Below are 27,005 nucleotides of genomic sequence, written 5' to 3' on the forward strand. Positions count from 1 at the left end.
TACTTTGTCAAAAAGCCGGTGTTGTCACAGCAGTAACATGTTCTGCTTGTTTGGTTTTTTTGCAGCATTGTGTTTGATTTTTGATCCATTTCGCTTAGTAAATAGTGTTTAGTTTCCTAAAGTTAGATAGATGGTCTCTATGGAGGACCTCAATATCCTGCATAAATATCAGTAGATGCTTTTTATTTTTGTTTGGGGTTTTTTTTTTTCCAAACCCTGCCTTCATTTATTTATTTTTTTGGCTGTATGTCTATAGTTTCGTTCTTGTTGAAATGTGCTGCGTCTTTTATAGTTTAGCTTCTAGGCCAAGGTATGAGGTGGCATGTAATGAACAATTTTCAGAGAAACAAGTTTCAGAAAGGCAACTTCATGTTAACTATCTCACCACTGGGTTTAATATTTCTCCAAACATAAACTGAATGAGTTAAAAAAATGTTCTTTTGTCTTTTGATATTTTTGATATTTGATATTTCTAATGTGTTCTAACGCTCATTTTAAATATCCTTCTCTTGGCTTCTTTTTCTTTTAGCAGAGTTGCTGGAATGGTGTTCATTGTGACTTAGCTTTTTGCATATAACTGTTGTTCCTGCTGCTCTCAGGTTGTCCTAAAATTAATTTTTTCCACTGACTGGCTTCTTTTCTCTTTCCATCCTCATCTTTAGTCTGAGAGCGTGTTATAAAATGTGCATGTTATCAAATCATTCATTGTGACCAAGCTGTTTATGGTCTTGGCTATGGCATGGCAGCTTTTAAAAAATGCGTAGGAAGCTGTTTTTACCTTTACTTTGATTACAACTGCATTAAATCATACAAATCAGTGGGTTCACCTTTTTATAATGTCATCAGGTGCATTTTTTTTTATATATATATATATATATATATATATATATATATATATATATATATGTATATTATATATATAAAATATGTATATTATATATTATATACACACACATACACACGATTTGGTCGTAAGTAGAGTAGGCTATATGTACAGTACTGTGAAATGATGCGGAAGCTGGTACGCACTGTCGTACAGCGCAGCTAGGGATTGTGGTCGTAAGTTGCATAGGTCGTAAGTCGACGACTACCTGTAATCAATGATTTTACAATGTGGAATTTCAGAAAATTTTACCTCTTTTATTATTATTATTATTATTATTATTATTAATAATCATAGGTAAAATGTATATATATATATATATATATATATATATATATATATATATATATATATATATATATAATAATAATAATTAAGGATATATATATTCCCTTAATAATAGACTTTTGCAATGCATTTCCATCTGACAAAACACTTAATTGTGTAGACTTTCTCTGGAATATGCTTTAGTATATGTTTTAGTGATGGCTGCATAAGCATTTTCCATGTTTTCCTATGTGCCTCATCAGGACAGGATGTTGGGAAGCGGTGGTGGGGGAGGGGGTATTTAAAAGGCGTGAGGGACTGTGAAACTTTAGTAAGTATGGGAAGCACTGCCCTCTGGGACATTGTGTCATATGGCTGAGCAACTTGGCACAAGTCTGCCCTCAGGCTGGTTAGCATGCCTTTCAAAAGGACTGCCTTCCAGGGAATTGACTTTCATACTGGTCACCCTATTCATTTATTTATTACGTTTTCCTGCATACACCTTTAGAAGAGCCTTTGTTCATGAAGCAAAAGTCTGTCATGCGATATATTTGTAGATGCGGTTGCTCGAGGGTAACTTGAGTCATGGGAGGATCTCCAGAAAGAGCATAAGAGTTCCACAAGTCAAAACACACTGTTTTTCCAGGCCTCATTTCTGTTTTGGGGTTTCCTTCCCAGTGGTTTGTTAACTGCTGACTTCAGGCAAAGCTGCTTAAACAGCACATATTCATTGGCTTGCTATAGGGGATGTCTTGATCTGCCCACGTGGCACCTTTTCACCCCCCAATATTTTTGTGTTGGAACTCATCCATTCGCTCTCCATATTTCATTATTCAAACTTTATATAAAGACATTAAATTTTCTGCATGTAAGGTTTTAGTCATAAATATAAGGCTCATGCTTAGTCTGAAGCGTTTTTTTATTTCTTTTTATTAACCATGTGTGAAAGTGGTTTGGTTTTCTTTTCTAAACCCACACACTCTTATTTGCTGCAGGTTTGTTATTTGCTTGAATTATTATTATTAGCAGTGGAAATCAGGTTTTAAAGGGGGTGTGATGGCCGGTGTAAAGAGTATGAGGATTTTTTTTTTGCCAGTTTTTTTCTTAACAAATGCATGAATGTGTAATATTTTATAGCATTGTGATTGTGGCATAATATAATTAATTGCTCAACAATATTTATTTTCATTTTGATTATAGAAATTGAGTAATACTTGTTGAGTGATGAGTTATGGAATTCAGTCATTTTTTGAGTGATCTTTTACATTTTTCTCCACAGCGTTTCACTATAGCAACCAGATATTTTTTATATAAACACTGTGGTTTGTGATAATGTTTGTATCAACACTTATGGGATTTATTTATTTTTTTCTCCTCCACCTTAAAAAAAAGGTGAACCCTCTTCTGGAGGTGTTTGGAAATGCCCAGACAGTCATGAATGACAACAGTAGTCGGTTTGGAAAGTATATACAGCTGCGCTTTCAGAACTCTTCAGGTAAGTTCATTCAACACCGCAATAAAGAGCTGAATAAAAAGTCCAACATTGTGCCTCACTGATGATGATGCACAGTAATGGGAAGTAAGTATTCAGACACTTTATTTTTTGTTTGCTTGTTATTTAATATACTTCCTGTCCCCATTTCAGATTAACACACAATGTCTTTTCCTTTTACACATAATGCCTTTGCTCTTATTTATAAATGTGAACCCAAAAAAAGTATAGATCTAAAACACTGATGCTAAAAATTAAGTTATTTAAATTATTTTTTGCCATTAAACAAGCATTTTCTAGCCTGAAAATAAAAATTGAGCCGTTCAGAAGAGCTGTAATGCTCTTCTTGGGTATGCAGTACATTAATTTCATAGTCATCACCTTCATCATCATTAGTACTGCACACTTAATTCACCATCATCTTCATCATTCAAGTTGTATCTTCACTGGTGAGTACCCATATAGAATGTTTTGTTAAAATTACGTTGGTTTAAGAATATTGAAAGTGTTTAAGAGAAGAGGAAAAGGTTATAAGAGTGCCAGGATGGTTTATAAAGCCTTAAAATATAGCGGTATTTTGTATACTGTACTGTGTACATATTTGGTTGCCACTTCGAGGATTTTTGCCTATCGCGTGGGGGTGTGGTCTGAAACGTAACCCCCGAGATAGGCGATGGATTACTGTACCCCAATGCCTCATATCTCTATTACCTCCTGCTGCACAAAGCTTCCTCTGATCCTCCTGCTAAACTGGTTCCACCAACTTTCTGGTTATGAGAGACATTCTTCAAGACTCTTCTCTGTTTTGCCATTTAGATGGTGAAACAAACTTGCACTTGATGTCCAAACAGCAGTCTTTAGCAAGCTTCAAACAATGTCAAAAGACTTGCAGTACTGTGCATAAGTTCTAGGCCATCATCAGCTTTGTTGTGTTAGCAATGTTTTAATGACCATCCAGGGCTTTTTCAGGCCGCTTTTTTAGGTGACCCCCTGAGACTGTCCTGAGGTTATCTTTAAGTGTATTATATCAGGCTTCTTTTAGCAATTCTCAGAGTTCTTTGTTAGATTTAGTTGGTCTTTTATTTCTTCCTCTGTACAGGCAATACCACTGCCAGAAATGCAGTCCCACGCCAAGACAGAATCACACTGTTTCACTGAAGGTCGCAAGCAATCATTCTTCTCTCTCTCCAAGTCGTCTTCTTACATATTGTGGACAATTGGACCCAAAAAAGTCACCATTTGATTTGTCATGCTATAATACTTGGTTCCACTGATCATCACTCCAATCTTTGTGACACCCTGTTCCCCTATTCAAAAAAAGGGGTTTCTTGGCTGTTACCCTTCCACAAAGACTATTTCTGATAAAGATTTTTCGGACTGTAGAAGGGTGAACTTGACATTCCAGTAAAGCTGGCAGATGATGAGCTACTTGTTGGACGACTTTTGGTCTCTCGAATAAGAAACTCTGAGAAATGTCTCATCAGATTTTAAAGGATTTCCAGGCTTTGCTATTTTTCCTATGAGAGCGGCCTTTCTGATGCAAAAGTGTGATTTTTAATGTCTGTCAATTTCTGTGATTATTTTTGCATTTTGAATGGAATGATGTAATTGAATTAAACTCATACAACATATATATGTAATGCTCAAGCATGTCTTGCACAAACCTGGTTTAATAGACCTTTTCACAGCAGTCATTTTGACATGACAGTAGAACAAATGCAGGCATGAGCAATGACATTAATCAGGATTTCATTCCATTTAAGAGCCAGGTTCCTGTTATTGCTGAAGTGTAAGGGGAAGTCACACTTAATACCGGCCTTTTAAGTCGATAGAAGATCTTTTTAAATACTGCATATAATTTTTTCCTGTATTTTCTTCTTGTATTCTACTAAATATTTGTCGAAATATGTACGGTCATTATACCATTGGTGAAACAGCAAATCTAATGGTGGTCTAAGACTTTTGCCTAGTAATGTTCCCCCTTCCAGCAGTTATTAATTAGCAGTTAATACATCTATTTGTAATTAATAATTACATATTAATAATCTATTTCTTACAACTTTCCCTCTCAAAAGATTGTTTGTATCTTTAGTCTAGGCTCTAATGAACCACCATTGGAATGTACCGTATTTTCCGGACTATAAGAAGCTACTTGAGCTACTAGACCAATGAAATTGCGGAACAGGTTAAGGTGAACCAATGAAACTCTTTTTATATTAAATCAGATGCGCTCCCACTGAATCAGACTGTACCACATGATAAATATGGATGAGGTTTCTCTGACGTTTGACCTGCTGCTCACTCCAGTTGCAACAGAAATCATATAAGCACAGACAGGTTTCCAAAACATGTTCTTTTTTATTTTTCTTGGCAACAGCGTTACGGGTTAGTCAAAGAAACTTAGAAATGAGCATCAGAAAATAATACGGACATATTCCTAGGTCTTGCACACATGCAGTAATACCGGAAAAATGCGGCGGCAGGCTATTCCCAAAATGCCGCTCTACTCTTAAAGGAGCCACAACATATTTCACCCGTTACACCGTGTAAAAGACACTGTCTTTCCTTAAAGCCCGTGTAAAGTTCATGCGGCTTATATACAGGTGCGGCTTATTTATGCTCAAAATAAAAATCTTTGTCAAATTCAGTGGCTTATATATGGGTGCGCTTAATAGTCCGAAAAGCAACCATAAATAGTAAAGACAATAAAAATCCCTGAACAAAGACATACAAGATTTCCCAGCATGATAAGTAGCATAAGAAAAGAGAGCATTGTGTATAACTCTGAAGTGGATATATGCATTTGCATGGACATATGCATGGACATATGCAAGTGTGCTAAATAACAAAAAACAATGTGTCTGAATGCTACTACTTTTCCTTCACTTTGTATATTGCACTTTCTTTGTGGTTTTCTTTCAGTATGTTGTCTTTCTTAACACAGTCTATACTCTTGCAGTAAAAGGAGCCAAAATCAACGAGTACCTCCTAGAAAAGTCCCGTGTGGTCCACCAAGATGAAGGCGAGAGGAACTTCCACATTTTCTACTGTATGCTTGCTGGCATTTCTGCACAGGACAAGGAGATGTATGGCCTCCTGGACCCTACTCAATACCGGTGAGTCAACTGCTGATGTTGTGTAGCAACACCCTGAAACGTCACATACCAGATTATAGCAGCTGTTGCAAAAGACGTCATTCTTTTCAGGATAGAAACTATTTCAGGAATTACACACTCCGGTTTATATCATACAGGGTTGTCCTGTCTCTATCTTGGTTTTGCTATACAGAAAGGTGTGGTTTTGTCAGTGTGCCCTTTTCATTGTGTGTTAAAGCACAACACCTTTTTAAAGCTTTTGTGGAATTTCTTTTTGTTTTCTTTCCCACTCCTTTTATCTCATTATGTCACAGTGCTGTAAGACATAGATATCTGCTTTTCTGTGTCCTAGTTACCTGAATGGCCGATTTGGTCAGGCCGATATGGTGCAGCACTGGAGTGAAAAGTACAATGAAGTGAGCAACGCCATGGATATGGTGGGCTTTGAGGAGCAGGTGAAAATTTTCTCTTCTGTCCCAGTGTGCATTCTAAGATCACAACCTTCTTTCAGACTGTTCTACTTGCTTACACACGTTCTCACATTGCACTTTCAGGAAAAGGTGGACATGTTGACAATCCTGGCTGGGATCTTGTCTCTGGGAAATATCACGTTCGAGCCGACTGAGAACGACGCACTGAAAGTGAGCAAGACTTCACAGGGCTGGCTCAAAGCTACTGCGGTGAGTTGGCTCACTACAAAAAGGGTGTAAAAAGTATCACTATATCGATGTGTGAAAATGCTTTCTTGAAACAAACAGGCAGGTTTCATGCGGATGTGAATAGAGTTATATATATATATATATATATATATATATATATATATATATATATATATATATATATATATATATATATAAAATAATAATGAATATAAACCTGTGATTTGAATCACAACCACTCCTACTTTCCAAAATTTCGAAAATTCCCTGGAGTTTTGATATTAATATTTTTCATTTGAACCATTTCACAATTTTTACTGTAAAATTTTGTTCATAGAAACTACTTCCTCTTCTCGTGATCATTTGACATGAATGTACATTTAGTCTCACTACTTGTGCAAACCTGAAGTTCCGCTGTCGAATATAGGTGCGAAAATTCTATGTTAGACTATTCAGGCTCATTGTGGAGCTGTGTTTCTGTGCTCAAACGTGATTGTACAGAAGTGAGGAGTTGGTGAAGCTGTAGAATTTATCTCTCCTGCACATGCGTAGTAAAATAAACAGAGACATTGTTTTCCCAAATGCCCCCAGCTTGGATGAGGACCTCAGGCCTTTATTCTGTATGAAGGAAGGTTAAGTAGCCATACAACTGCCTCTCTCTCCCCCACCTGATAGACAAACTAATGAATTGTGACCTGCTCTGGTACAATTAAGCTCCTCGGTGCAAAGGTTGCATTGTTGCGCTGGCTACATCTGGCTGTTCGTGATAAGATGGGAGGAGCTGTTAAATGTCACAGGTGGCTTTATTGTGTCTGTACCATGATTTCTGTGTGACTACATATATAGCTAATCATTAATGGTGAATCATCTGTTGACAGCTTCTAACTGCTTAACCCACTTCCTGTAGCGTTACTACACCTACGTTAGTGATACCGTAAAATGATCCACGATGATAATAAAACTAGAGCAGAGTAACACCTAGTTGTTACAAAAGACAACAACTTTTCAACCTGTTATGAGAGAAGATTATTGTAGAGAGGAACCTTAATAAAATACATATGTTTAACGGAATATTTTAATTGACTTTTTCTTAGAGAGGCTTGCTACTTATAGTAAAAGCATATTGTTTAATCTCAATGTATTCAGGATTGGATTATTATTATTTTAAGCCTTTTTTTTTTTTTTTTTTTAACCCTCTCAGGGTCAGTTTGGTGTTCAGGAGGATGACCTGATGAGGTGCCTCACTTGCACTATGTCAGTTACTCGAGGGGAATCCATCCACCGCTTTCACAACCAGCAACAAGCTGAAGGTGCAATTTCCTGACTAATATGGTTAATCAGTTTTCACAGTGACACTGCATTTTAAAGAAAACTCTGCTTCCTTCCACTGCCAAAACTGCACAGTGACTGAAACTTCTATTTGGAAGAATTAGCTTAAATAATTGACTGTTTGTTAACTAGGGTGATTTTTGACAGGCAAATCCAAATGTAATCAGTGACTCAAGCTTTACATGATTAGGCAAATCACCTGCGTCTGATCTTGTTCTCTTTCAGATGCCCGAGATTCGATCGCCAAAGTGGTGTACGGCAGAGTGTTTGGCTGGATCGTTAGTAAAATTAATGAGCTGCTGACGCATAAACTGGATACAAATGTTGAGCTGAGCGAAATAGGTAAATATTTGAGTGGTATAGTTCATGATGCGCTAGGGTCTCTCATTTAGTTATTTTTTTACGTTATGTTTTGACATAGTGTTCTGACAATTCGCACATTTTGTAAGGACTGGGACAGGAGCAAGCAGACATGATTTGTAATATGTAATTTTGCCTTGTTTTAACTCTTTGCAGGTATTCTTGACATTTTTGGGTTTGAGAACTTTGCCGTGAACCGTTTCGAGCAGCTCTGCATTAACCTTGCTAATGAGCAGCTACAGTATTTTTTTAATCATGTAAGTTTTTACACATGCACACATGACCCAATGACATGTTGGTTTATTTCCTACATTTACTGCCTTTTTTCCATCGACATTTACTGAACACTTAGTGGTCAGAGGCCTGAAATGTTTATGGCAGATAATGAAGGGATATATAAAGAGAGAAATTAAGGTATTTTTCACAAGGTGAAAAGATCACAAGCACATTGATTAACATATGTTAATGTAATTATCAAGAACAAAAGTACAACACAATGCAGTTATTCAAGGGGGAGTGAGACTAATATAAATAATAATACATTATAGATAATCTTTAGTGTGTGTGCTTGTGTGCGTGTGTGTGTGTGTGTAATATACATGTTATTGAGCCTTGCTCAAGGGACCAAGAGTGGCAACTTGGCGCTACCGGGGCTTGAACCCCCGACCTTCCAATTAGTAACCCAGAGCTTCTGTATATAATCATTTATATACACTGATATAAATATTACATAGCTTCATGTTATCCTATTCATTCATTCATTCATTCAATTAACCTTCTATTAAAGTGGTGATCATCTCAAGCAAGAATGGTTGAACGTTTGTAGGATTTACATGGAATCATCATTTGAACCGATACAGTTATGGAATAGATCCCAGGTCCCAACAATGTGATCATAACTTTTTATATGATTGGACCATTATTTAAGGGTATTTCTGGAATACGCATTTGTGACCAAAAGGAGTAGGTGTTGGTAGCAGAAGTATCCTCATCCATACTTCTCGCATTGTTTGTTATTGTTTTCTATTAATTTATTAACTCTGATTATCAGTGTATTTTTCATTTAATATGCTTTACTTTTGGCAAAATTGGTACTCAATAGTCATGCCAATATAGCACACTTTTAAATTAAGTCATACACAAATACACATACACAAAGAAAGGAAAAAAGACAAAAAAATGCTGTTGATTTGTGAGTGGCTGCAACAATTTTTTTTGTAAGGATTTTCTCCAATTTGCTACACGATATCATGTTTTATTACATTCATTTCATTTAAAGGAGTTAATGCCAGACCTTTCTCTTTCCACAGCACATTTTTCTAATGGAGCAAAATGAGTACAAAGAGGAGGGCATCCATTGGGAGACCATCAGCTTCAAGGATAACAAACCAATTCTGGTAGGTTCTCTCTCGATCTCTATCTTTCACAATATATTCTCATTTTCCTCTTGTTTTTCCTGTCTTTTCTGTCTGTGAGACAGCAGCAGCAGAAAGTTTGGCATCCTGGAGTTCTGTGGTAAAATCCCAGGAACAGGAAATGCTGAGTGTGTGGACCACGTCTACATTTTTAGCCACATAGAAGTGCGTTTTAGCTTCTCATATCGCTGTCTTGCATCTTTTCTTTCTTAAGACCCCTTCGAAGAAATAAAGGTCAACTCATAAAGGTTATAGTCTGGGTGTGGGGACGATGGTTTTGTTGTATTGTGTTTGCTGTGGGGAAATTTAAGCATATCTCACATTGCCTGGGAAATATTAACTCTGAGCAGTAATTACAGATGTGTGCAGCTGCAGCTGCTGCTCCTCCTCCCTAAGGGAGCACATTTATTTTGGGGTAAATTACAGGAAGCTACATACTTTCTCTTTGCAGCATTTAATTACTTTTGCGTTGTCCATCCTTCAAATATATCATTAAAACTTTTAAATAGTGCGTTCTCTATCCTTTAGTTGCCAGGGATTATAGATAGATTAAAATCTCAGTATTGATTAAATTTCTATTCAGATAACAGGCTCATTTTCTATTTTATATCTAAAGTATGACTGTACACACTTAATGTACACTAATCTTAGACAACTATTAGATTTGTTGTTTCAGCAATGGTATAATGACCATACCATATCATCTTTTGTATAGAATACAACCAGAAAATACAAAACATTTTGTATGCAGTATTAAAAAACAAAAATCTGACAAATAAAATAAAATAAAAATTCCTTCTGTGCAATACAGTGAAAAGTATTTACTGTGGCTTTGAGAATGAACAGGAACCTAGTGCTCATAAGCCTGAAATGAAATGGGACTATAATTGATGTCATTGCTAACACCTGTTTCAAGTCAAAATGGGTGCATTACATGCACATGTTGTATGAGTTTAATTCATTGGAAGCTTGCAAGACCAAGATTCTTTCGGACTGTAGAAAGTTGATCAGGAATGATCTTCGTGAGAGAATAGCAGCAAAGAAACCACTTTTTTGGAAGGATAACAGGCTAAGAAAAAATGAAAATGCTATGATGTGCAAAAGCTATTGAAGATTGGAAGGTAGATTTAGTAAAAAAAATAAAGTGTTACGGAGTGTGAACATTTTGGGTTGCCAATTGTCGACTGTATGTGAGAAGAGTTCCGTTCCAATTCAGTCCTTCAGTGAAAAATGGTAGAAGGTGGTCCTGGTTTGGGGCTGCATTTCAGCCAGTGGTGGTGATTAATCTGTCAAAAAACTGAAGTGAACACGAATACCGAAATGTACAGACACGTTCTAATTCATTATTCCGTTACTTGTGAAAATCAGTATTACCGCATGATCATGATCCCAAGCACTCTGCTAATGCAGTGAAATCATACACTGACCGCTGATAAACAAGTAACATTCATAAACGTTATTACGGAATTGCATTTGCCACATAACTGATTTGTTTAGCTTATTTTAGGGAATTGTTTTTGTGTAGTTTAATGTTGAAATAATGACATTTAATAATACAAATATAATAATTAATTATAAAATGAAGTAAAATGTTAATACAGTACAGTTCTATATACATAAAATAGCATTTGGGGGCAGTATAGGATCACTTAAATAGGGAAAAGTATAAAAGACATCCTAAGTCTAAAGAAGCACTAATATAGCAGAGGATTAATTCAAAAACTCTGGCAGCCTCCCCAAAAGAGATTAAGTGCTTATTGTAAAAAAAGATACTGACTTTTGCCTGAAGAAGCCATATTGTTCTGAAAAAATAAATCTTTTTTGTTTTGTATACATATTCCCTTTATTTTCATTCATTATTTGTAGGACTGCTTGTTATTAAGGTAACGAGGATCGAATCGAAATAATTTAATTAAAACTATAACAGATAAATAAATAAAAAATGATTAATAAAAAAGCACTTAATCATAAGATTTATCAGATTTATTATTGTCTTTTTTTTATTTTTTATTAATGGATTGTGGGTTGTGAACTTTGTTACATTACGTGTCCTATTTAAGAATTGGTAGTTCCAGATAAAAATAAATAAAAGTAAAGGCTCAGCCGATGTCAGTTGCAGCTGTAATGATTAGCAAACGTTTTTCTCCCTCAGGACCTGTTCTTAACGAAGCCGATTGGGATTTTGTCCTTGCTGGATGAGCAGAGTGCCTTTCCTCAGGTGAGCGGATGAGGTTAGAACCACACATGAATCATTTGGGAGCAGTGGATGGGTACATTTGTTTGCATACATCCTGGTGGCTTTGCAAGTGAAATTATCATTGTTTGATAATGCTAGAGCTCATTATATATACCGAATCTTGCATATATATTCACCCTTTTGAATGTTTTCATTATTCAATCTGGAACTAAAGTGGATCTGATTTGGAGTATATTTCATGAATATATACGGAATTGTAGAGACGTAGTTGAATAGAGTTGACCTGTTTGCATTAAAAGTATCGTGATTATATAAATACACCGGTTCTTGCAGGATAACTATCATCAAAAACCTGTTTGAACAAGCAAAGGGATGGATGCTTATGACCCTAATTAGTTTGTATTGTCTTTTTCAATATTTTAGGTTAATTATAGGTATATTTCTTGCACAATCCTAATCCAGTGTCCAGATCTGTTTTAGGTTTTAACACTACAAAATGGGAAAGTTCATAAGGAGGGAATACTTATGCAATGTACTGAAGGAATAGATGTAATTGAAGCAAAATTCAATGGCTCTTTTGAAAGCTACATATTACATTATCTGCTTAAGCATTAATCATACAACCCCAATTTCCGTAGTTTTAAATGTTGGGAAATGTAATCTTTTAAAAAGTCACTATACATCTGGAAATTAAGGAGACTAGTTACTGCAGTTTTAAAAAAGGAACTTTGTTCAATTCGTGTCTGATACAGGATTCTAGCTGAACAGTCCTGGGGCCATATTTTTTGTTTCATGATGTGCCAAATGTTTTCAATAGGTGAAGGGTCCATTTCAGAACAAGTATAATGGTCCCTCTTCTTTGTAGTCTGGAGGTTTCTGAAAAGAATGACAAATTTCAGTTCATTTAAACCACAGAACAATTTTACAACTTTCCTCGGTCCATTTTAAATAAGCTTTGGCCCAGAGAAGACTGTGGCATTTCTGGATCGTCTTCACATTTGGCTGCTTTGCATTAAAGAGCTTGAACCTGCAATTCTGGATGACACTGTGAACTTCATTTTTGGACAATGATCTTTAGAGGTATTTCTTAGTCCATGCAGTGATTTTCTTTACAGACTTATGACTGTTTTTAATGCAGTGATGCCTGAGGGCTCGAAGATCATGGGCATGCAGTATTGACTTTCACAGTTGTCTTGTGCACAGGCATTTCTCCAGACTCTCTGAATTTTGTCATGATATTTTGTACTGTAATTAAATATTCCAAGTATTCACAATGTTGAGGAACATTATTCAGAAATTGTTTCACAAACTGTAAACACCGTTTTTTGCAGATCTTTTATTCTCTGATCTTTAGAGACTTGCATTTTGTTGCCCCATCCCAACTTTTCAGATGTTTTACCTATCAGATTCAAAAAATGCCCTATTGTGTTTTTTTTTTTTTTTTTTTTTAATGGTATATTTCTTCAGTTACATTTTTTTTTTATGTTCTATTGTGAATAAAATACAAGATCTCTTGCTTTACAAAATCTCTAATTTAAGGGTTTGTGTGTTTCAGTGGTTTAGAAAATGGTGCCATGTGATTAATATAAATGTTCCTTTAATTCCTAGAGATTTTTTCCCTCCTCTTGCAGGCCACAGATGGAAACTTTGTAGACAAGCTGAACAGCAAATTCAAAGCCAATCCCCACTTTGAGGTGGTCCGGAGCCATAGCCCTCTCTTTACTGTTGTGCACTATGCTGGAAAGGTAGAACAGATAAGCTTTTAAAAAAAGATTTTGTCACATGTTGGAATATAAGCAATAACTAATGCTGACTTTCTGGCTTGTTCAGGTACAGTATAATGCCAGTGGATTTCTGGAAAAGAACAGAGACAACATTCCAGCGAGCATTCGCACTCTCTTCATCAATAGTGTTACACCTCTTCTTAGTGTCCTCTTTGCTGGTATGTTGGATTCATATAGAGAATGCACAAATAATAAATTAATTCTGAGCTACTAGTTTGTATTTAAAGCAGTTTACAGTTCTTTATTTAAACAGTGAGGATCATACTGGGTTAACACCTTTTTGTTTGTATTGGACCACTAAGGAGTTTTCAGCTATTTATTTATTAATAAGCCCTGTTTTTCAACCATGCTTAAATTACAGCTTGCAGGTATGATGATACAAAAACCTGCATTCATTTGAGTTCACAACGGACACCTCCGTTGTATTCGATTTAACAATTTTAATCTTATGCACTAAACCTTATATATTAAATCATAATTATAGTAAAATTATTACATTACAAAAGACGAAAACGAAAAGCAGCTTTTCTTTTACTGCAGCACCACCTACTGTGCAACATAAAGTGCACTATTGTCAATCGTTTTAGGTACTCGTTTTAAAAACTTTAAAAACTACAATGGCCCAATTCAGTGTCCATACATCTTTATTACATGGTTCAGGGCAATAAGATAAAGTTAAAATGTAAGTGAATGCAGCCCAGATATAGGGCTCTGTAAGTTATATTGCTGATCATCAATATAGACTTTTATTGTTAAATATATATACATTTCTTTTAGCCACAATTTCCAGAACAGGGACATTGATGCCACGTAAAGCAAAGGTAAAAATTGTTGTTTTTCCTTAATTATCTGTTCTAGAATAAATGTCTTTAGAAAGAAAACATCATTTTGTGACCATTTTTGTTGTTTTTGAAAGATGGTAAACTTTGTAGATGACAATTTCAACTCAACCAGGAAGCAGTCTGTGGGCACACAGTTCAAGGTAAAGGGCTTTTCCTGCTAATGAAAGCTTTTCCGATTAACCTCACACCTATGATTGAATTAAATGCAATAGTTTTTGTACAGCATTCCCTGACTGTATTGATGGAGAAGATGTTTGCAGCCAATCCGCACTTTGTAAGATGCATTAAACCCAACGGCAGCAAATTGCCCAATCAGATGGACAGTAAACTCATCATGGATCAAGTAGGTAACATTTAAAGGGCCACATTTTTTTATTGTTAATACCATTTTTACTTTGTCTTAAGTGTTTTTCACACTGCAACATTTTGCCTGTCGATCTACACACATTTTCTGCTGTCCTCCATAAGAGCAGTGCTTTTATCATTTCTGGGCCCAACAAACAGTCCAGCATCTGTGTGAATTGTGTGAAATATTTAATTATTAACGTTTCTGTAATGTATATTCCTGATAATGATATGTTTAGGTGGAGTCCTAAGTTTTTTAAAGGTCATATGACAGACTAAAAAGTAAAATCAGCATGTCTTTTACTCTAGCACCACCTACTGTGCAAACAGTTAAAGTGCTGTTTCGTTAAAATGTTTCCTTTCATTAACATATCAGTATAGTCAAACCCATACTTATTGAAGTCAATTAAAATAAGTTAAGTAAAAAAAAAAAACATTAAACAGTAGTTTTAGAGTTAAGAAACTACTTGCTGTTTCCTTAACAATAATTAATACATTTAAATGATCTTCTTTTAAAGATAATTATCTTGTGATCTAATGATGATAATAATAATGCAAATAAAAATGGACAGTTCTTGAAAAAATATTAATTATGGTTAAATTAAATCCAAAGATTGTCACTACTGTTCTGCACATGTAACTGATAGATTATCAGGTTGATTATCGTTATTTTACTCTGCGCTGTTATAATTATATAAATATACTGCTGTGATGTGAAAAATAAATCATCATATACAACTTGAGTTTTTCCGATCCTGTGTAGCTAAGGTACAATGGCCTGTTGGAAACAATCCGCATTCGAAAAGAAGGTTTCTCCTGGCGACCATCTTTCAAAGAATTTGCGCAGAGGTAAATAATGATCTATGTGCATCATCTTCTTCTTCTTCTTCTTCTTCTTCTTCTTCTTCTTCTTCTTTTTTGGCTGCTCCCATTAGGGGTCGCCACAGCGAATCATCTGTCTACATACCCCTCTGTCCTCTACATCTTCCTCTTTCAAACCAACTACCTGCATGTCTTCCCTCACCACATCCATAAACCTCCTCCTTGGCCTTCCTCTTTTCTTACTTCCTAGTGGCTCCATCCTCAGCATTCCTCTACTAATAATCATATATGTGCATCTCATAAAAAAAATAAATAAATGAAAAAATTCAGGGTCTAATTTTAGTGTTATCAGTGTTCAATATAATATTTTTATTCATCAGGTACAACATCCTGCTGCTTAAACCGGATCTGCCTCTGGACAAGGAAAGGTGAACAAATCCTTGACTCTTTATATAATGTGTATGAGTCATGTTCTTTTATTCATTTTATGAAAGTATATTTTATGTATTTTAATAGCTAAATCTTTGTTTTATTTTGCCAGCTGTATGTCGATTCTAAATGGCACAGAGCTGCATGGCTGGAAATGCGGGTAGGTTCTGAGAAAGCGAGAGAGAGAGAGAGAGCGCACATATATTTCCAGTAAATGTTTCATAACATATCAAGCAGCATAAAAGATTAACCTTTCACCTATTCTTTTCAGTTCATCACGATTGTTTTTCAAATACTGGCAACAGGACGAGTTGGCCCGACTCCTAGAGAGGCTTGGGAAAGCAGCTGTTGTCATTCAGAAGAGTGAGTAGCACTAAAAACGTATTCTTTGTTTTATCCTTTGAATAAAGGAGCAAGTAAATCGGTAACTGCAATCATTTCCGGTAATTGCTTGTCAAAGTTCTTTGACAACAAGCAACAAGATTTTTCAAATCACCCAAGTAGTTACATTGACACATAGCTGGACTGGAACACTGATGCAGTCACGAAAGAACATGATCAAACTTGAACTGTGCATTTTTTTTTTTTTTTTTTTTTTATCTCTTTGCTTTACACTTTCAGTTTAATACACTACAGAATGAAAGAACCGGTAGAAATGTTTGTTCTGTTTCAAAAGGCGTTTCGTTTTTTTTAATCATGGTGCAGCTTTATGGAGTTTCAAATCATTTGTCTCAGTAATACCCCATCCATGTTTTGTTTTTAGAAAACAGAAACAAAAATAGCTTGGGAACAGAGTAATGTTGCTCAGCATTTCAAATATGCCTGGCAGTAGCAAGCATGGTCTGGTTGTTGAAAATGACAAAAAATGCATGCATGGATTAGCTATTTACAGTATAGTGATATATAATAAGTATGATCATTTGTTGGACTGAATGAAGTTGTGGAAATTTTAATGCATGTGCTGCTGGTACAAATGTATCTAGAACTTTACTGGTGTATCTTTTTAGATGTATTGTTCGAGCATTATCTCTATTATACACTATATGGGCAAAAGTACTGGGAAACCTGAACTCCAGCCATTTGTGGGTCTTTTCAAAACTGTTACCGCCAAAGTTGGAGACGCATAATTGTATACAATGTCCTTGGACGTGGCAACATTACATTTTCTCTTCCCTTAAACTGAGAAACCCAGACTTGGTTTCTATGCCCCTATATACAAAGCAAGCTTCATGAAGATATAGTTTACATGGTTTGGAGCAGAAGATATTGAGTGGCCTGCTATTAATCTCTGACCTCAACCCTATTAAATACATTTAGGATGAACTCTGACCATGCCAGTCCCCTTCACTTTACATCAGTAATTGTAATTTACTAACACCCCCATGACTGAATGAGCACAAATCTCCACAAACACACTCCAAAATCTAGTGGAACCTAGAGGTTTTTAAATCAGAAAATAAAAAGATCTAAATGTGGAATAGGATGTCCAGAAAGCACATAGCAATCTTATAATCAGATGTCCACAAACCTTTCAATGTGGTGTACCTTGTCAGTCATTCTTTAATCCTTCACCGGTGACTCATGTTTTTCCCCTGACCCTGGTGTTTAAAGACTCATTTTACGCTAATGATGCACACACGCACACTACCATGTCACCAGCACTGCTGAATAAAGAATGAACCACTATATATCTAACATCTGATCATAACATGATGGACACACTGTGGTTATGACTGATGGACAGGTAAGGAGCTGATGCATTGTGCACTGCAACAGATGGACTTCAGACAGTAAGTGTATGCCTACATATGGTAGGTGGATCTGATACAAGATAAGTCTAAATATATAGAGGTGTAACGGATAAAATAAGAGTCGTACAGACTTTAGAAATGAAATCATGTATGTGAACTAATGCTAATGAAAAATTTAAAACTATAACCAGCAGGGTCCCTGTGCATAAAACTTGCTTTGTATGTTTGATAACTTGAGGCAGAATATGGGAAATAGCACACTCAAAGGTTTCTTTAGGTCTCACTCTGCCTTCTCTATCTAGACAAGAAAAGAAAACACTTGCATTTATCAGTTATGTCAGTTATGATTCTATGAACAAAAATCAGGAAGATGCCTAGACATGAAGGAAATAATCCGAAATGACTTCTAATATATAATGTAGTGCACTCGACTGCTAAAAGGTGTTCCAATTGTCTGGAAGCTACAGCAGTTCCAAGATTGGTCTTTTTTTGCTGGGAATATGTTTTTATTAGTGGCAATAGCGACGAAAAAGAAAGTTAAATACAGATCCCCAAAGATGGATATAACTGTGCAGCCCTATGGTATAACACAATTTATGATCTAGGAAAAAATAAGTTGTTAATAAATTGTGACATTAGCACAAAACTGTATAGTTTACAAATGTCAAGCAGGATGGGGACTGAAGCATAACATAACGGCATAATTATATATAATTTATTTTACACCACTATTAGATACTATTGTACCTGAATGTTTCTCTTGTGATGTTCTGTTTTAAAGATTACCGTGCAGTGAGCTGTAGGAAAAGGTACTTAGGCCTGCTGGCTGAAGTTAAACGCCAACAGCAGGCCCAGCAAGAGAGGGAAGAAAGGGAAGAAGAGGAAAGACGGAGACAGGAGCTTCTGATAGAGCAAGAGAGAAACAAACGTTTGCTGGTGGAGCAAGAAAACAAGAGTGAGATACCAAGATACCTTTTTCCTTGTTTTCATGCTCTATGAGGAAATTAAAGTTTGCTTTTCATCTATGTCACTTTAGGGCCAGTTTCTCCCCCAGTTCCTTTACCCAGAAAGAAAAAACCTCAGCCCAGACCTCGAGCCATACTTGCCGCAATTGCCCTCGCGCCTCATCTAGCGCCCGTACCTCGCCCCCGCAGTAGGCACTTCGAGGTAAGAGTCAATATCTGCTTCAACACATTCCTCGGACACTACACACTACTAAATACTGGGGTGGAGCCTGCAATGAGCAGATAAATGTAAATGCGCATTTACATTACTTTTGCATTCACCCATGACTCGTGCAGAGAGATTTACTTACACAATTACATAATTTTCCACACAAACAAAACCGAACAAACTTTTTAAATTATTATTAAAGCTCTTTATTTAAAGGCATATGTTCTACAATATATTATTAAACATATTTATATTAGAATATTTTCATATATGTAAATAAACAAGGTTCCTGTTGACCCATACAAAGTATCTAACATACTGTGTGTGTGTGTGTGTGTGTGTGTGTGTGTGTGTGTGTGTGTGTGTGTGTGTGTGTGTGATCTATATATACACATACACACACACACACACACACACTCACACAAGTACTGTACCAAATTCTTAGGCCACCATTAGATTTGTTGGTGCAGCAATAGTAAAATTACCATTATTTCCCATTATGCAGTTTAAAAAAAAAAAAACGAAACAAAAAAGGCTTCCATCGGCTAGAGTGGCAAGTATTAGCAATAGCATGTATAGCATTCTCATAACCCTAAATAAATAGATATTAAAATATCATTTATTGTATTTGGTATTTTGTTTTGCTCCTTTTCAATAAAGATGCCAAAGTCAAAAGCATACAAACACTATTTCTTGATGTCTGTTACGTTTTGCTGTGCAATTTGACTATAGTAAAAACAAGAGCAAGGAGATTAAACACACGGTTAATGTTGTTGCATGCCCCTCTCGACACTACATGTTGCTTCTTGCATGAGCTCAGATGATTTTTAGACTAATATTTTTAGACTAATATTTTTAAACCGTGTAAAACTAATTATACACACATTAAAAAAAAAAAGAACCCAGAGATCGGTTTGTTATAAGCTGGTCCATATTAAAACACCTTTAGTGGCTAATGGCAAAACACAAATCATCTTTAACATCTGTGTTGTATAGGCGACGCCGTTTGATAACCACCAGCAGGAGAACAGCGATGTGATGACACTTCTGGCTCAGGAGGTGGATGAGGAGTGGGCAAATGAGAAAAGGAAGAAGAGGAGCAACACCATTCGGTGGTTCAAAGAAACACAAGCCCGCAAAGTAGCCAAAAATGGCAGTTTTCCTTGCTGGTTCCATGGCTTGATCCCTCGAAGGTTTGGCCATTTTAGAGTTATTACCTTTCTGCTGTTTTTCAGACCATACATGATGGTTGTGACCTCATTCTTTTTTTTTTTTTTTTTTTTTTTTTTTTAAGACAAGCTGAGGATCTGTTGACTGACAAGCCTCTTGGCTGCTTTTTAATTAGAGTGGGACAAAGTCGAGAAGGATATACCCTTACATACAGGTAAACCTTTTAAGACTAAAATCATTCTTAAATTTATAACAGTCCACCCAAGCTGCTGAGTTTACACAGCACAGTTTGCTCTTTTTTCTTCTCACTGCTCCTGTACTGCCACAAAATCGAATTTCTCTGGCATCAGATCCTTGAGCCAATAAAACATTGTCATGTCAAGCACCAATTATGCACCAATAAAACGTTATGTCATACTCAGTGATTCTTAGGGAAAACACAAATAAGCATGACATGATTCTGTGTGATGAATAATATAGAAGCTCCTCAATCCTTCCTCGACACCTTGTTTCAGAAGAGTGCAGAGAGGTTTTAGACTGCTTGCTCAATTATTTTGATGAGAAAGCAAAGATTTTTGGGGGGATTGGGTGCACATACAGTAGTGAGCAATCTGTAAATACACGAGTAGGCTTGTAGGATGCACACTACTGCATCCACAAAACTGCTAAAAGTCATGAAGTGTGGGCAATAAAGCCACTCTGATTTTTATTTTTATTTTTTTGTGTGTAATATAAAATGACTGTTTCCTAACGCGGATGATTCTGAAATGCAGGGGAGCTGACCGGCTTCGGCACTATATGATCGAGATGCAGAGTAATGGGAAGTATGTAATCCTGGGTGAGGACAGAGTGCATGCTTCTCTGCTCGATTTGGTTCAATATCATACACAAGTGGGTATCAAGCCATTTATGGAGCTCCTTACTGAGCCATGCGGACAAGTGAGTTACACTTTAATACATCAAAAATTGTTATAAGGTCCTTGTTACTTGTTCTCTGTTCCGAGTTCGGCGATTATTGGTTGAAATTGTATGGGATTTTATAGCCTTCATTCCTAAGCTGGCAATTGAATGGCCTCACCATTCACCTTCTTCATAGTACATATAATTATTATAAATTACAACAATGAAAATGTGAACTCAAGATTGAGGTTATTGGGGGGGGTTTGTTTGTTTGGTTTTGTTTTGTTTTGAGTGCTTGGCGTTACACCATTACACGTGCTACCAGTTTCATTTAGTAAAAATATGAAAGTTACTGGTACTAATCGTACAATCAAGTACTAATCATAAGTAAAACATTTATATATTTATATATTATAAACAATTGACATTTACTGACTATAAGCATTTCAGTTATAAACCAACAGTTACCATAATTTTGGCTAACTACCTATCATGCTATTTAGCTGCATTCAGTAAAAGATTCTGAGTACTGAATTCTAAGTTTTCTTAAACATATAAACAATGTTGCCCATTTACACTTATCTAGCCCAACTCTTAGTAATTAATTAAAAAGGTAAAATCTCAACCTTTAACTTACTGATCTGCTGCTGGCAATTGGTGAGTGTCATGGCGTGTGTGTGTGTGTGTGTATGTATATATATATATATATATATATATATATATATATATATATATATATATATATATATATATATACATACACACACACACACACACACACACGCTATGGCACCAATCTCATACATACATACAGGTATACATATTTATACAGGTACATTTCAATAAATTAGAATATCTTGAAAAATGTTATTTATTTTAGTAATTCAATACAAAAAGTGAAACTCGGATATTATATAGATTCATCACACACAGACTGAGTGTTTATTTCTTTTAATTTTTGATTATTTTGGCTTACAGCTAATGAAAACCCGAAATTCAGTATCTCAGAAAATTAGAATATTGTGAAACGTTCAGTATTAGAGATTTGTGGTGTCACACTCTAATCAGCTAATAAAATCAAAGGTTTCCTGAGCCTTTAAATGTTGTCTCAGACGATCATTGACACTCTGCACATGAAGGGTAAGACATAAAAGGTCATCTCAAAAAGAAGCTGCTGTTCACAGAGTGCTGTATCCAGGCACATTATGGGGAGGCACATATACTGTGTTTTATCAGGTCTGAGGTCAGCACATCCATCTACCAGCATGTTTTAGAGCACTTCATGCTTCCCTCTGCTGACCAGCTTTATGGAGATGCTGATTTCATTTTCCAGCAGGATTTGGCACCTGCCCACACTGCCAACAGCACCAAAAGTTGTTTAAATGTCCATGGTGTTGGTGTGCTTGACTGGCCAGCAAACTCACCAGACCTGAACCCCATATATTGAGTACATATAAAGTTAATAAACATACGTTCCAGAAGGCCAACAATTTACTAAAACATTTTTATCCATTCTTATGAACTATTCACATTTTTTTAGATAGTGAATTGGTGGGTTTTTGTTAATTGTGAGCCAAAATAATCACAATTTAAAGTAATAAACACTTTAATTACACCAGTCTGTGTGTGATGAATCTATATAACATACAAGTTTCACTTTTTGTATTGAATTACTAAAATAAACTTTTTAATGATTTTGATCTAAGTTATTGAAATGTATAATTGTGTGATAAAAAAAGACACATGTAGGATGCATATTAATATTAGTAAATAAACTAAAAACAAAAACAGGAGATTATTAATTCTGTTGATTTTAGGGTGCAGACAATGTAATAACGCTCTCTGTCTTTCCATCTCGGTCTAAAACAGACATGCGACCATGTCCCAGATTACGAAGAGCTGAAGACGTTGCTGGGGCCTGGTTTGCCTGACAGCAGCAATACACATTGCAGAGAAAACAACCACAAAGATAAGGACCATGTGCATGTCGAAATGCAGAGGATCTTTCAGCCTCCAGGCAAAAATCCGGAACTAGAAGCTTCTAAAGCCCCTGTCCTGAGGCGTGTGTCAGACAGATACAGACATGTGGAGGCAACTGGGTTAGAGCAGAAAGGAGACGAGGATTCAGGGGAAGTAAAAGCTTTTCCCCGCCTCTACCCTTCTATTCGCTTAGCCATGAGGGAGATCCAGCAGATCCAACAGGTCTAAATGCACTTCCACGCTCCACTGATAATCATAAAATAACCAAAACATAAGTACCGTAATTTCCGGACTATTAAGCGCACCCAAATATAAGCCGCACCCACTGAATTTTACAAAGATTTGTATTTTGAACATAAAAAAGCCACACCTGTCTATAAGCCGCAGGTTCCTACATTGATACTAATAAACTTTACACAGGCTTTAATGAAAGACAGTGCCTGTTACACGGTTTGTATATAAACAGTAGGCTATCAAGAAAGTCATTGTTCACTGTCTTCCTCCTTCCTTTCACAACAGTTTCTTTATTTCTTTAAAAAGTTTATCTTTTGGCATCGTCGTGCGTTTAAAAATCACCATCGGTGAAGCTTTTCTTCCGATGCTGTGCAGCACAGAACACAGGTGAAGTGCGTTTTTTCATGCCCGGTTGTTTTCAGCGTGACGAATGATTCGCTTTTCCTGTAGACAGTCCGAGTGAGCGGCAGGTCAAACGCCAGAGGAACATAAACTATATTTATGATGTGGTGCGGCCCGATTCAGTGGGAGCGCAGCCAATTTAATATAAAGAGTTTCATTCGTTCACTTTAACCCTTTCGCCAATTTCATTGGTCTAGTGTTATAGGGCTCAGTCTTTTGGCTTGAAGCTTGTGAAACCGAAAAATCCATAAATTAGCCGCTTCCTTGTTTAAGATGCGGGGTTCAAAGAGTGGGGAAAAAGTACCGGCTTATAGTCCAGAAAATACGGTACTGTGAAGTGTAAAAAAATACAAAAAAAAAAAAAACAGCAATGTTGCAAATACAGTGGTGTGAAAGTGTTTGCCCCCTTATTGATTTCTTTTTTTTTTTTTGTCACACTTTGTTTCAGATCATCAAACTAATTTAAAATCTTAGTAAAAGATAACACAAGTGAAAACAACATGCAGTTTTTAAATGAAAGTTTATATTATTGAAGGAAAACAAAATCCAAAACTACATGGCCCTGTGTGGAAAAGTGTTTGCCCCCTAAAACTAATAACTGGTTGGGCCACCCTTAGCAGCAACAACTGCAATCAATCGTTCGCAATAAGTCTTGCAGTGAGTCTGTTACAGCGCTGTAAAGGAATTTTGCTCCACTAGTCTATGCAGAATTGTTGTAATTCAGCCACATTGGAGGGTTTTCAAACATGAACCGCCTTTTTAAGGTCATGCCACAGCATCTCAAAAGGATTCAGGTCAGGACTTTAACTAGGCCACTCCAAAGTCTTAATTTTGTTTTTCTTCAGCCATTTAGAGGTGGACTTGCTGGTGTGTTTTGGATTATTGTCCTGCTGCAGAACCCAAGTTCGCTTCAGCTTAAGGTCACGAACAGATGGCCGGAGATTCTCCTTCAGGATTTTTTGGTTAATGGCAGAATTCATGGTTCCATTTATAACAGTCTTCCAGGTCCTGAAGCAGCAAAACAGCCCCAGACCATCACACCAACACCATATTTTACTGTTGGTATGATGATTTTTTTGCCCAGTCTCTTTCTTATGATTGAGTCATGAACACTGACCTTAACTGAGGAAAGTGAGGCCTGTAGTTGTTTGGATGATGATGTGGGGTCTTTTGTGACCTCTTGGATGAGTCGTCACTGTACTCTTGGGGTAATTTTGGTCAGCTGGGCCACTCCTGGGAAGGTTCTCCACTGTTCTATGTTTTTGCCATTTGTAAATAATGGCTCTCGCTGTGGTTCGCTGGAGTCCCAAAGCTTTAGAAATGGTTTTATAACCTTTTCCACACTGATAGGTCTCAATTACATGCTTTCTCATTTGTTTCTGAATTTCTTTAGATCTCGACATGACGTCTAGCTTTTGAGGATCTTTTGGTCTACTTCACTTTGTTAGGCAGGTCCTATTTAAGAGATTTCTTGATTGTGTACAGGCGTGGCAGTAATCAGTCCTGGGTGTGGTGAGAGAAATTGAACTCTGGTGTGATAAACCACCGTTCTAACAGGGGGGCAAACACTTTTTCACACAGGGCCATGTAGTTTTGGATTTTGTTTTCCCTCATTTAAAAACCGCATGTTGTGTTCACTTGTGTCATCTTTTACTAATAATTCAATTAGTTTGATGATCTGAAACATTTTAAGTGTGACAAACATGCAAAAAAATAAGAAATCAGGAAGGGGGCAAACAGTTTCACACCACTGTACGTGCATGAGAAAGAAATGATTAAGAAAAGCAAGAGCACAACTTGACATTTGTTTAAAATCAAATGACTACAAGTTGTTTACAATACCTCAACTCTTTCTGTCAGCTCCATCATGGTAAGATTACTAAGGCAAGTTTTCTTTTTAAACGTCAAACCAGATAATTATGATTTTTGACAAAAGATTTTTTTAAATACTTGTAAAATACTTTGGGTGTAAAACAGATTAGCTGACATATTAACTCATATTTGCCAGAATAGTTGGGGGAATGATGTGACAAAAATAGAAATTCTCTGGGGTGTTTCTACAATATAAAAATAGAGTATATGGTCATCCCTAACTGTGTACAGTAGTATATTCTGCCATTAAATAATTTTTTAATACAATTATTATAAAAGAAACAAACAAAATGAGAAAACAAGTTACACTTGCAACTTTTAGGCTCTTGTGTACCTCTGACAAAAAGCAGGACCTGCTTTAACCGTTTGCGTGTTTAAGCGGATGCACCTAGAAATATCTATGTGCCAGTAAAGCCTCGAGGAACAGAAATAAATTGCTGTGTTCTTCCGAGTTTAATATTCATCTTGTACAGACAAGTAAAAAGTATTATTACTAGTGACTTTTTAGTACCTATGAGAACTTCCAATTTTCTCAAATGTAAAGTGGGTGATGCTAAACTTTGGTGTACTTTACACAAGTTTTTACCAATAAGGCCATGCTGTCTGAGTAAATAACTGACACGAGCTGCTGTGATGGTTCTTATTAGGGTATTTCTAGAAAATTGGTTTACCAAGGGGAATTAGTGTAGTGGAGAAATTTTTTTCCGTATTCACAACCAATATATCACACAATTAACGTATTTAAAAAAAATCCATTCATGATTTACTGCTCGCGATAAATGCCAAACAGCCATTCAGAACACTGCACATCTGTTGTGACTAAGAAAAGGAGTTTTTTTTTTTTTTCCTCTTGTTCAGACATGCTACTCTGTGTCAGTAAAGGTTCTTCCTTTTATTAGTAGTTACAGAGCACCTTTTATTAGGGCGTAAAGCCATTGGGTGGTCTCTGTATAAACTTGTTTAATTTCTTTCTAGCATGCACAGCAGTTCTCAGCCAACCAACCACAAAACTCCCAAAACCACTGGACACCCTGGGGGAAGAAAGGTAAATGCTCAACAGATTATTCTGGGCTTGTGTGTACAGGTCTATCTTACATTTACATAACATGTTTTCCTGTATTCCAGATCCCTAAAGGAAGGATGGATAACAACATAGGGGTTTTTTTTTTGCTGCTACCTACATCAGAATGTGAACAGCTGAAAGAAAGGAGGGGAGGTTTTTATGTGAATGGGACTTGAACTTGAACAAATGGAGGCAAACTTTTCGACTTTTGTTACATGGGGCTGTTTGGGTTTAGTTTCTTTATTACTTTTAAATTATGTATTGATCACATAGGGCACTTAATAAACACTGTCTGATTTTGCAGACTTCCATCACTTGTGGCAGTAGTAATAAATCTAAAAAGAGTCTTAGTGTGCTTTTACAAGCCCAGTGTTTTTTTAAAAAAAAAAAAGGCAGCTGTTTGAATTTGGTGCACTGACCTACTGGAGGTTATTTATCAAATTGAAATTAACCACCACAGAGGTATAGATCTTACATGTTACAATGAATACAACATTAGCTGATAAACTGAGAACAGATAGCAGAGTATGATGCATGATCT

At 36.2% G+C, this 27,005-nt stretch overlaps 1 protein-coding gene across 1 annotated transcript in view; it reads left to right on the forward strand.

The window, feature by feature from the left end:
- The window catches only part of LOC124393624 (myosin-IIIa), a 33,162-nt gene extending 6,384 nt beyond the window's left edge, over positions 1–26,778 (forward strand). The window contains exons 5-30 of the mRNA XM_046861559.1: positions 2,543–2,645; positions 5,602–5,758; positions 6,090–6,192; positions 6,292–6,417; positions 7,598–7,706; positions 7,951–8,067; positions 8,242–8,342; positions 9,396–9,482; positions 11,653–11,718; positions 13,329–13,442; positions 13,528–13,639; positions 14,259–14,302; positions 14,398–14,463; positions 14,547–14,666; positions 15,432–15,517; positions 15,871–15,918; positions 16,032–16,079; positions 16,191–16,282; positions 18,452–18,625; positions 18,707–18,837; positions 19,840–20,036; positions 20,138–20,227; positions 20,787–20,952; positions 22,783–23,115; positions 26,377–26,446; positions 26,527–26,778. Of these exons, the coding sequence (XP_046717515.1) occupies positions 2,543–2,645; positions 5,602–5,758; positions 6,090–6,192; positions 6,292–6,417; positions 7,598–7,706; positions 7,951–8,067; positions 8,242–8,342; positions 9,396–9,482; positions 11,653–11,718; positions 13,329–13,442; positions 13,528–13,639; positions 14,259–14,302; positions 14,398–14,463; positions 14,547–14,666; positions 15,432–15,517; positions 15,871–15,918; positions 16,032–16,079; positions 16,191–16,282; positions 18,452–18,625; positions 18,707–18,837; positions 19,840–20,036; positions 20,138–20,227; positions 20,787–20,952; positions 22,783–23,115; positions 26,377–26,446; positions 26,527–26,534 (2,868 nt within the window). The 3' untranslated portion in view covers positions 26,535–26,778. The remainder of the gene's footprint in view (positions 1–2,542; positions 2,646–5,601; positions 5,759–6,089; positions 6,193–6,291; positions 6,418–7,597; positions 7,707–7,950; positions 8,068–8,241; positions 8,343–9,395; positions 9,483–11,652; positions 11,719–13,328; positions 13,443–13,527; positions 13,640–14,258; positions 14,303–14,397; positions 14,464–14,546; positions 14,667–15,431; positions 15,518–15,870; positions 15,919–16,031; positions 16,080–16,190; positions 16,283–18,451; positions 18,626–18,706; positions 18,838–19,839; positions 20,037–20,137; positions 20,228–20,786; positions 20,953–22,782; positions 23,116–26,376; positions 26,447–26,526) is intronic.
- Positions 26,779–27,005: the final 227 nt, after the last annotated feature.

The sequence above is a fragment of the Silurus meridionalis genome, chromosome 11 (genome assembly GCF_014805685.1).
Source record: "Silurus meridionalis isolate SWU-2019-XX chromosome 11, ASM1480568v1, whole genome shotgun sequence".
In the NCBI taxonomy this organism is placed as follows: Eukaryota; Metazoa; Chordata; class Actinopteri; order Siluriformes; family Siluridae; genus Silurus; species Silurus meridionalis.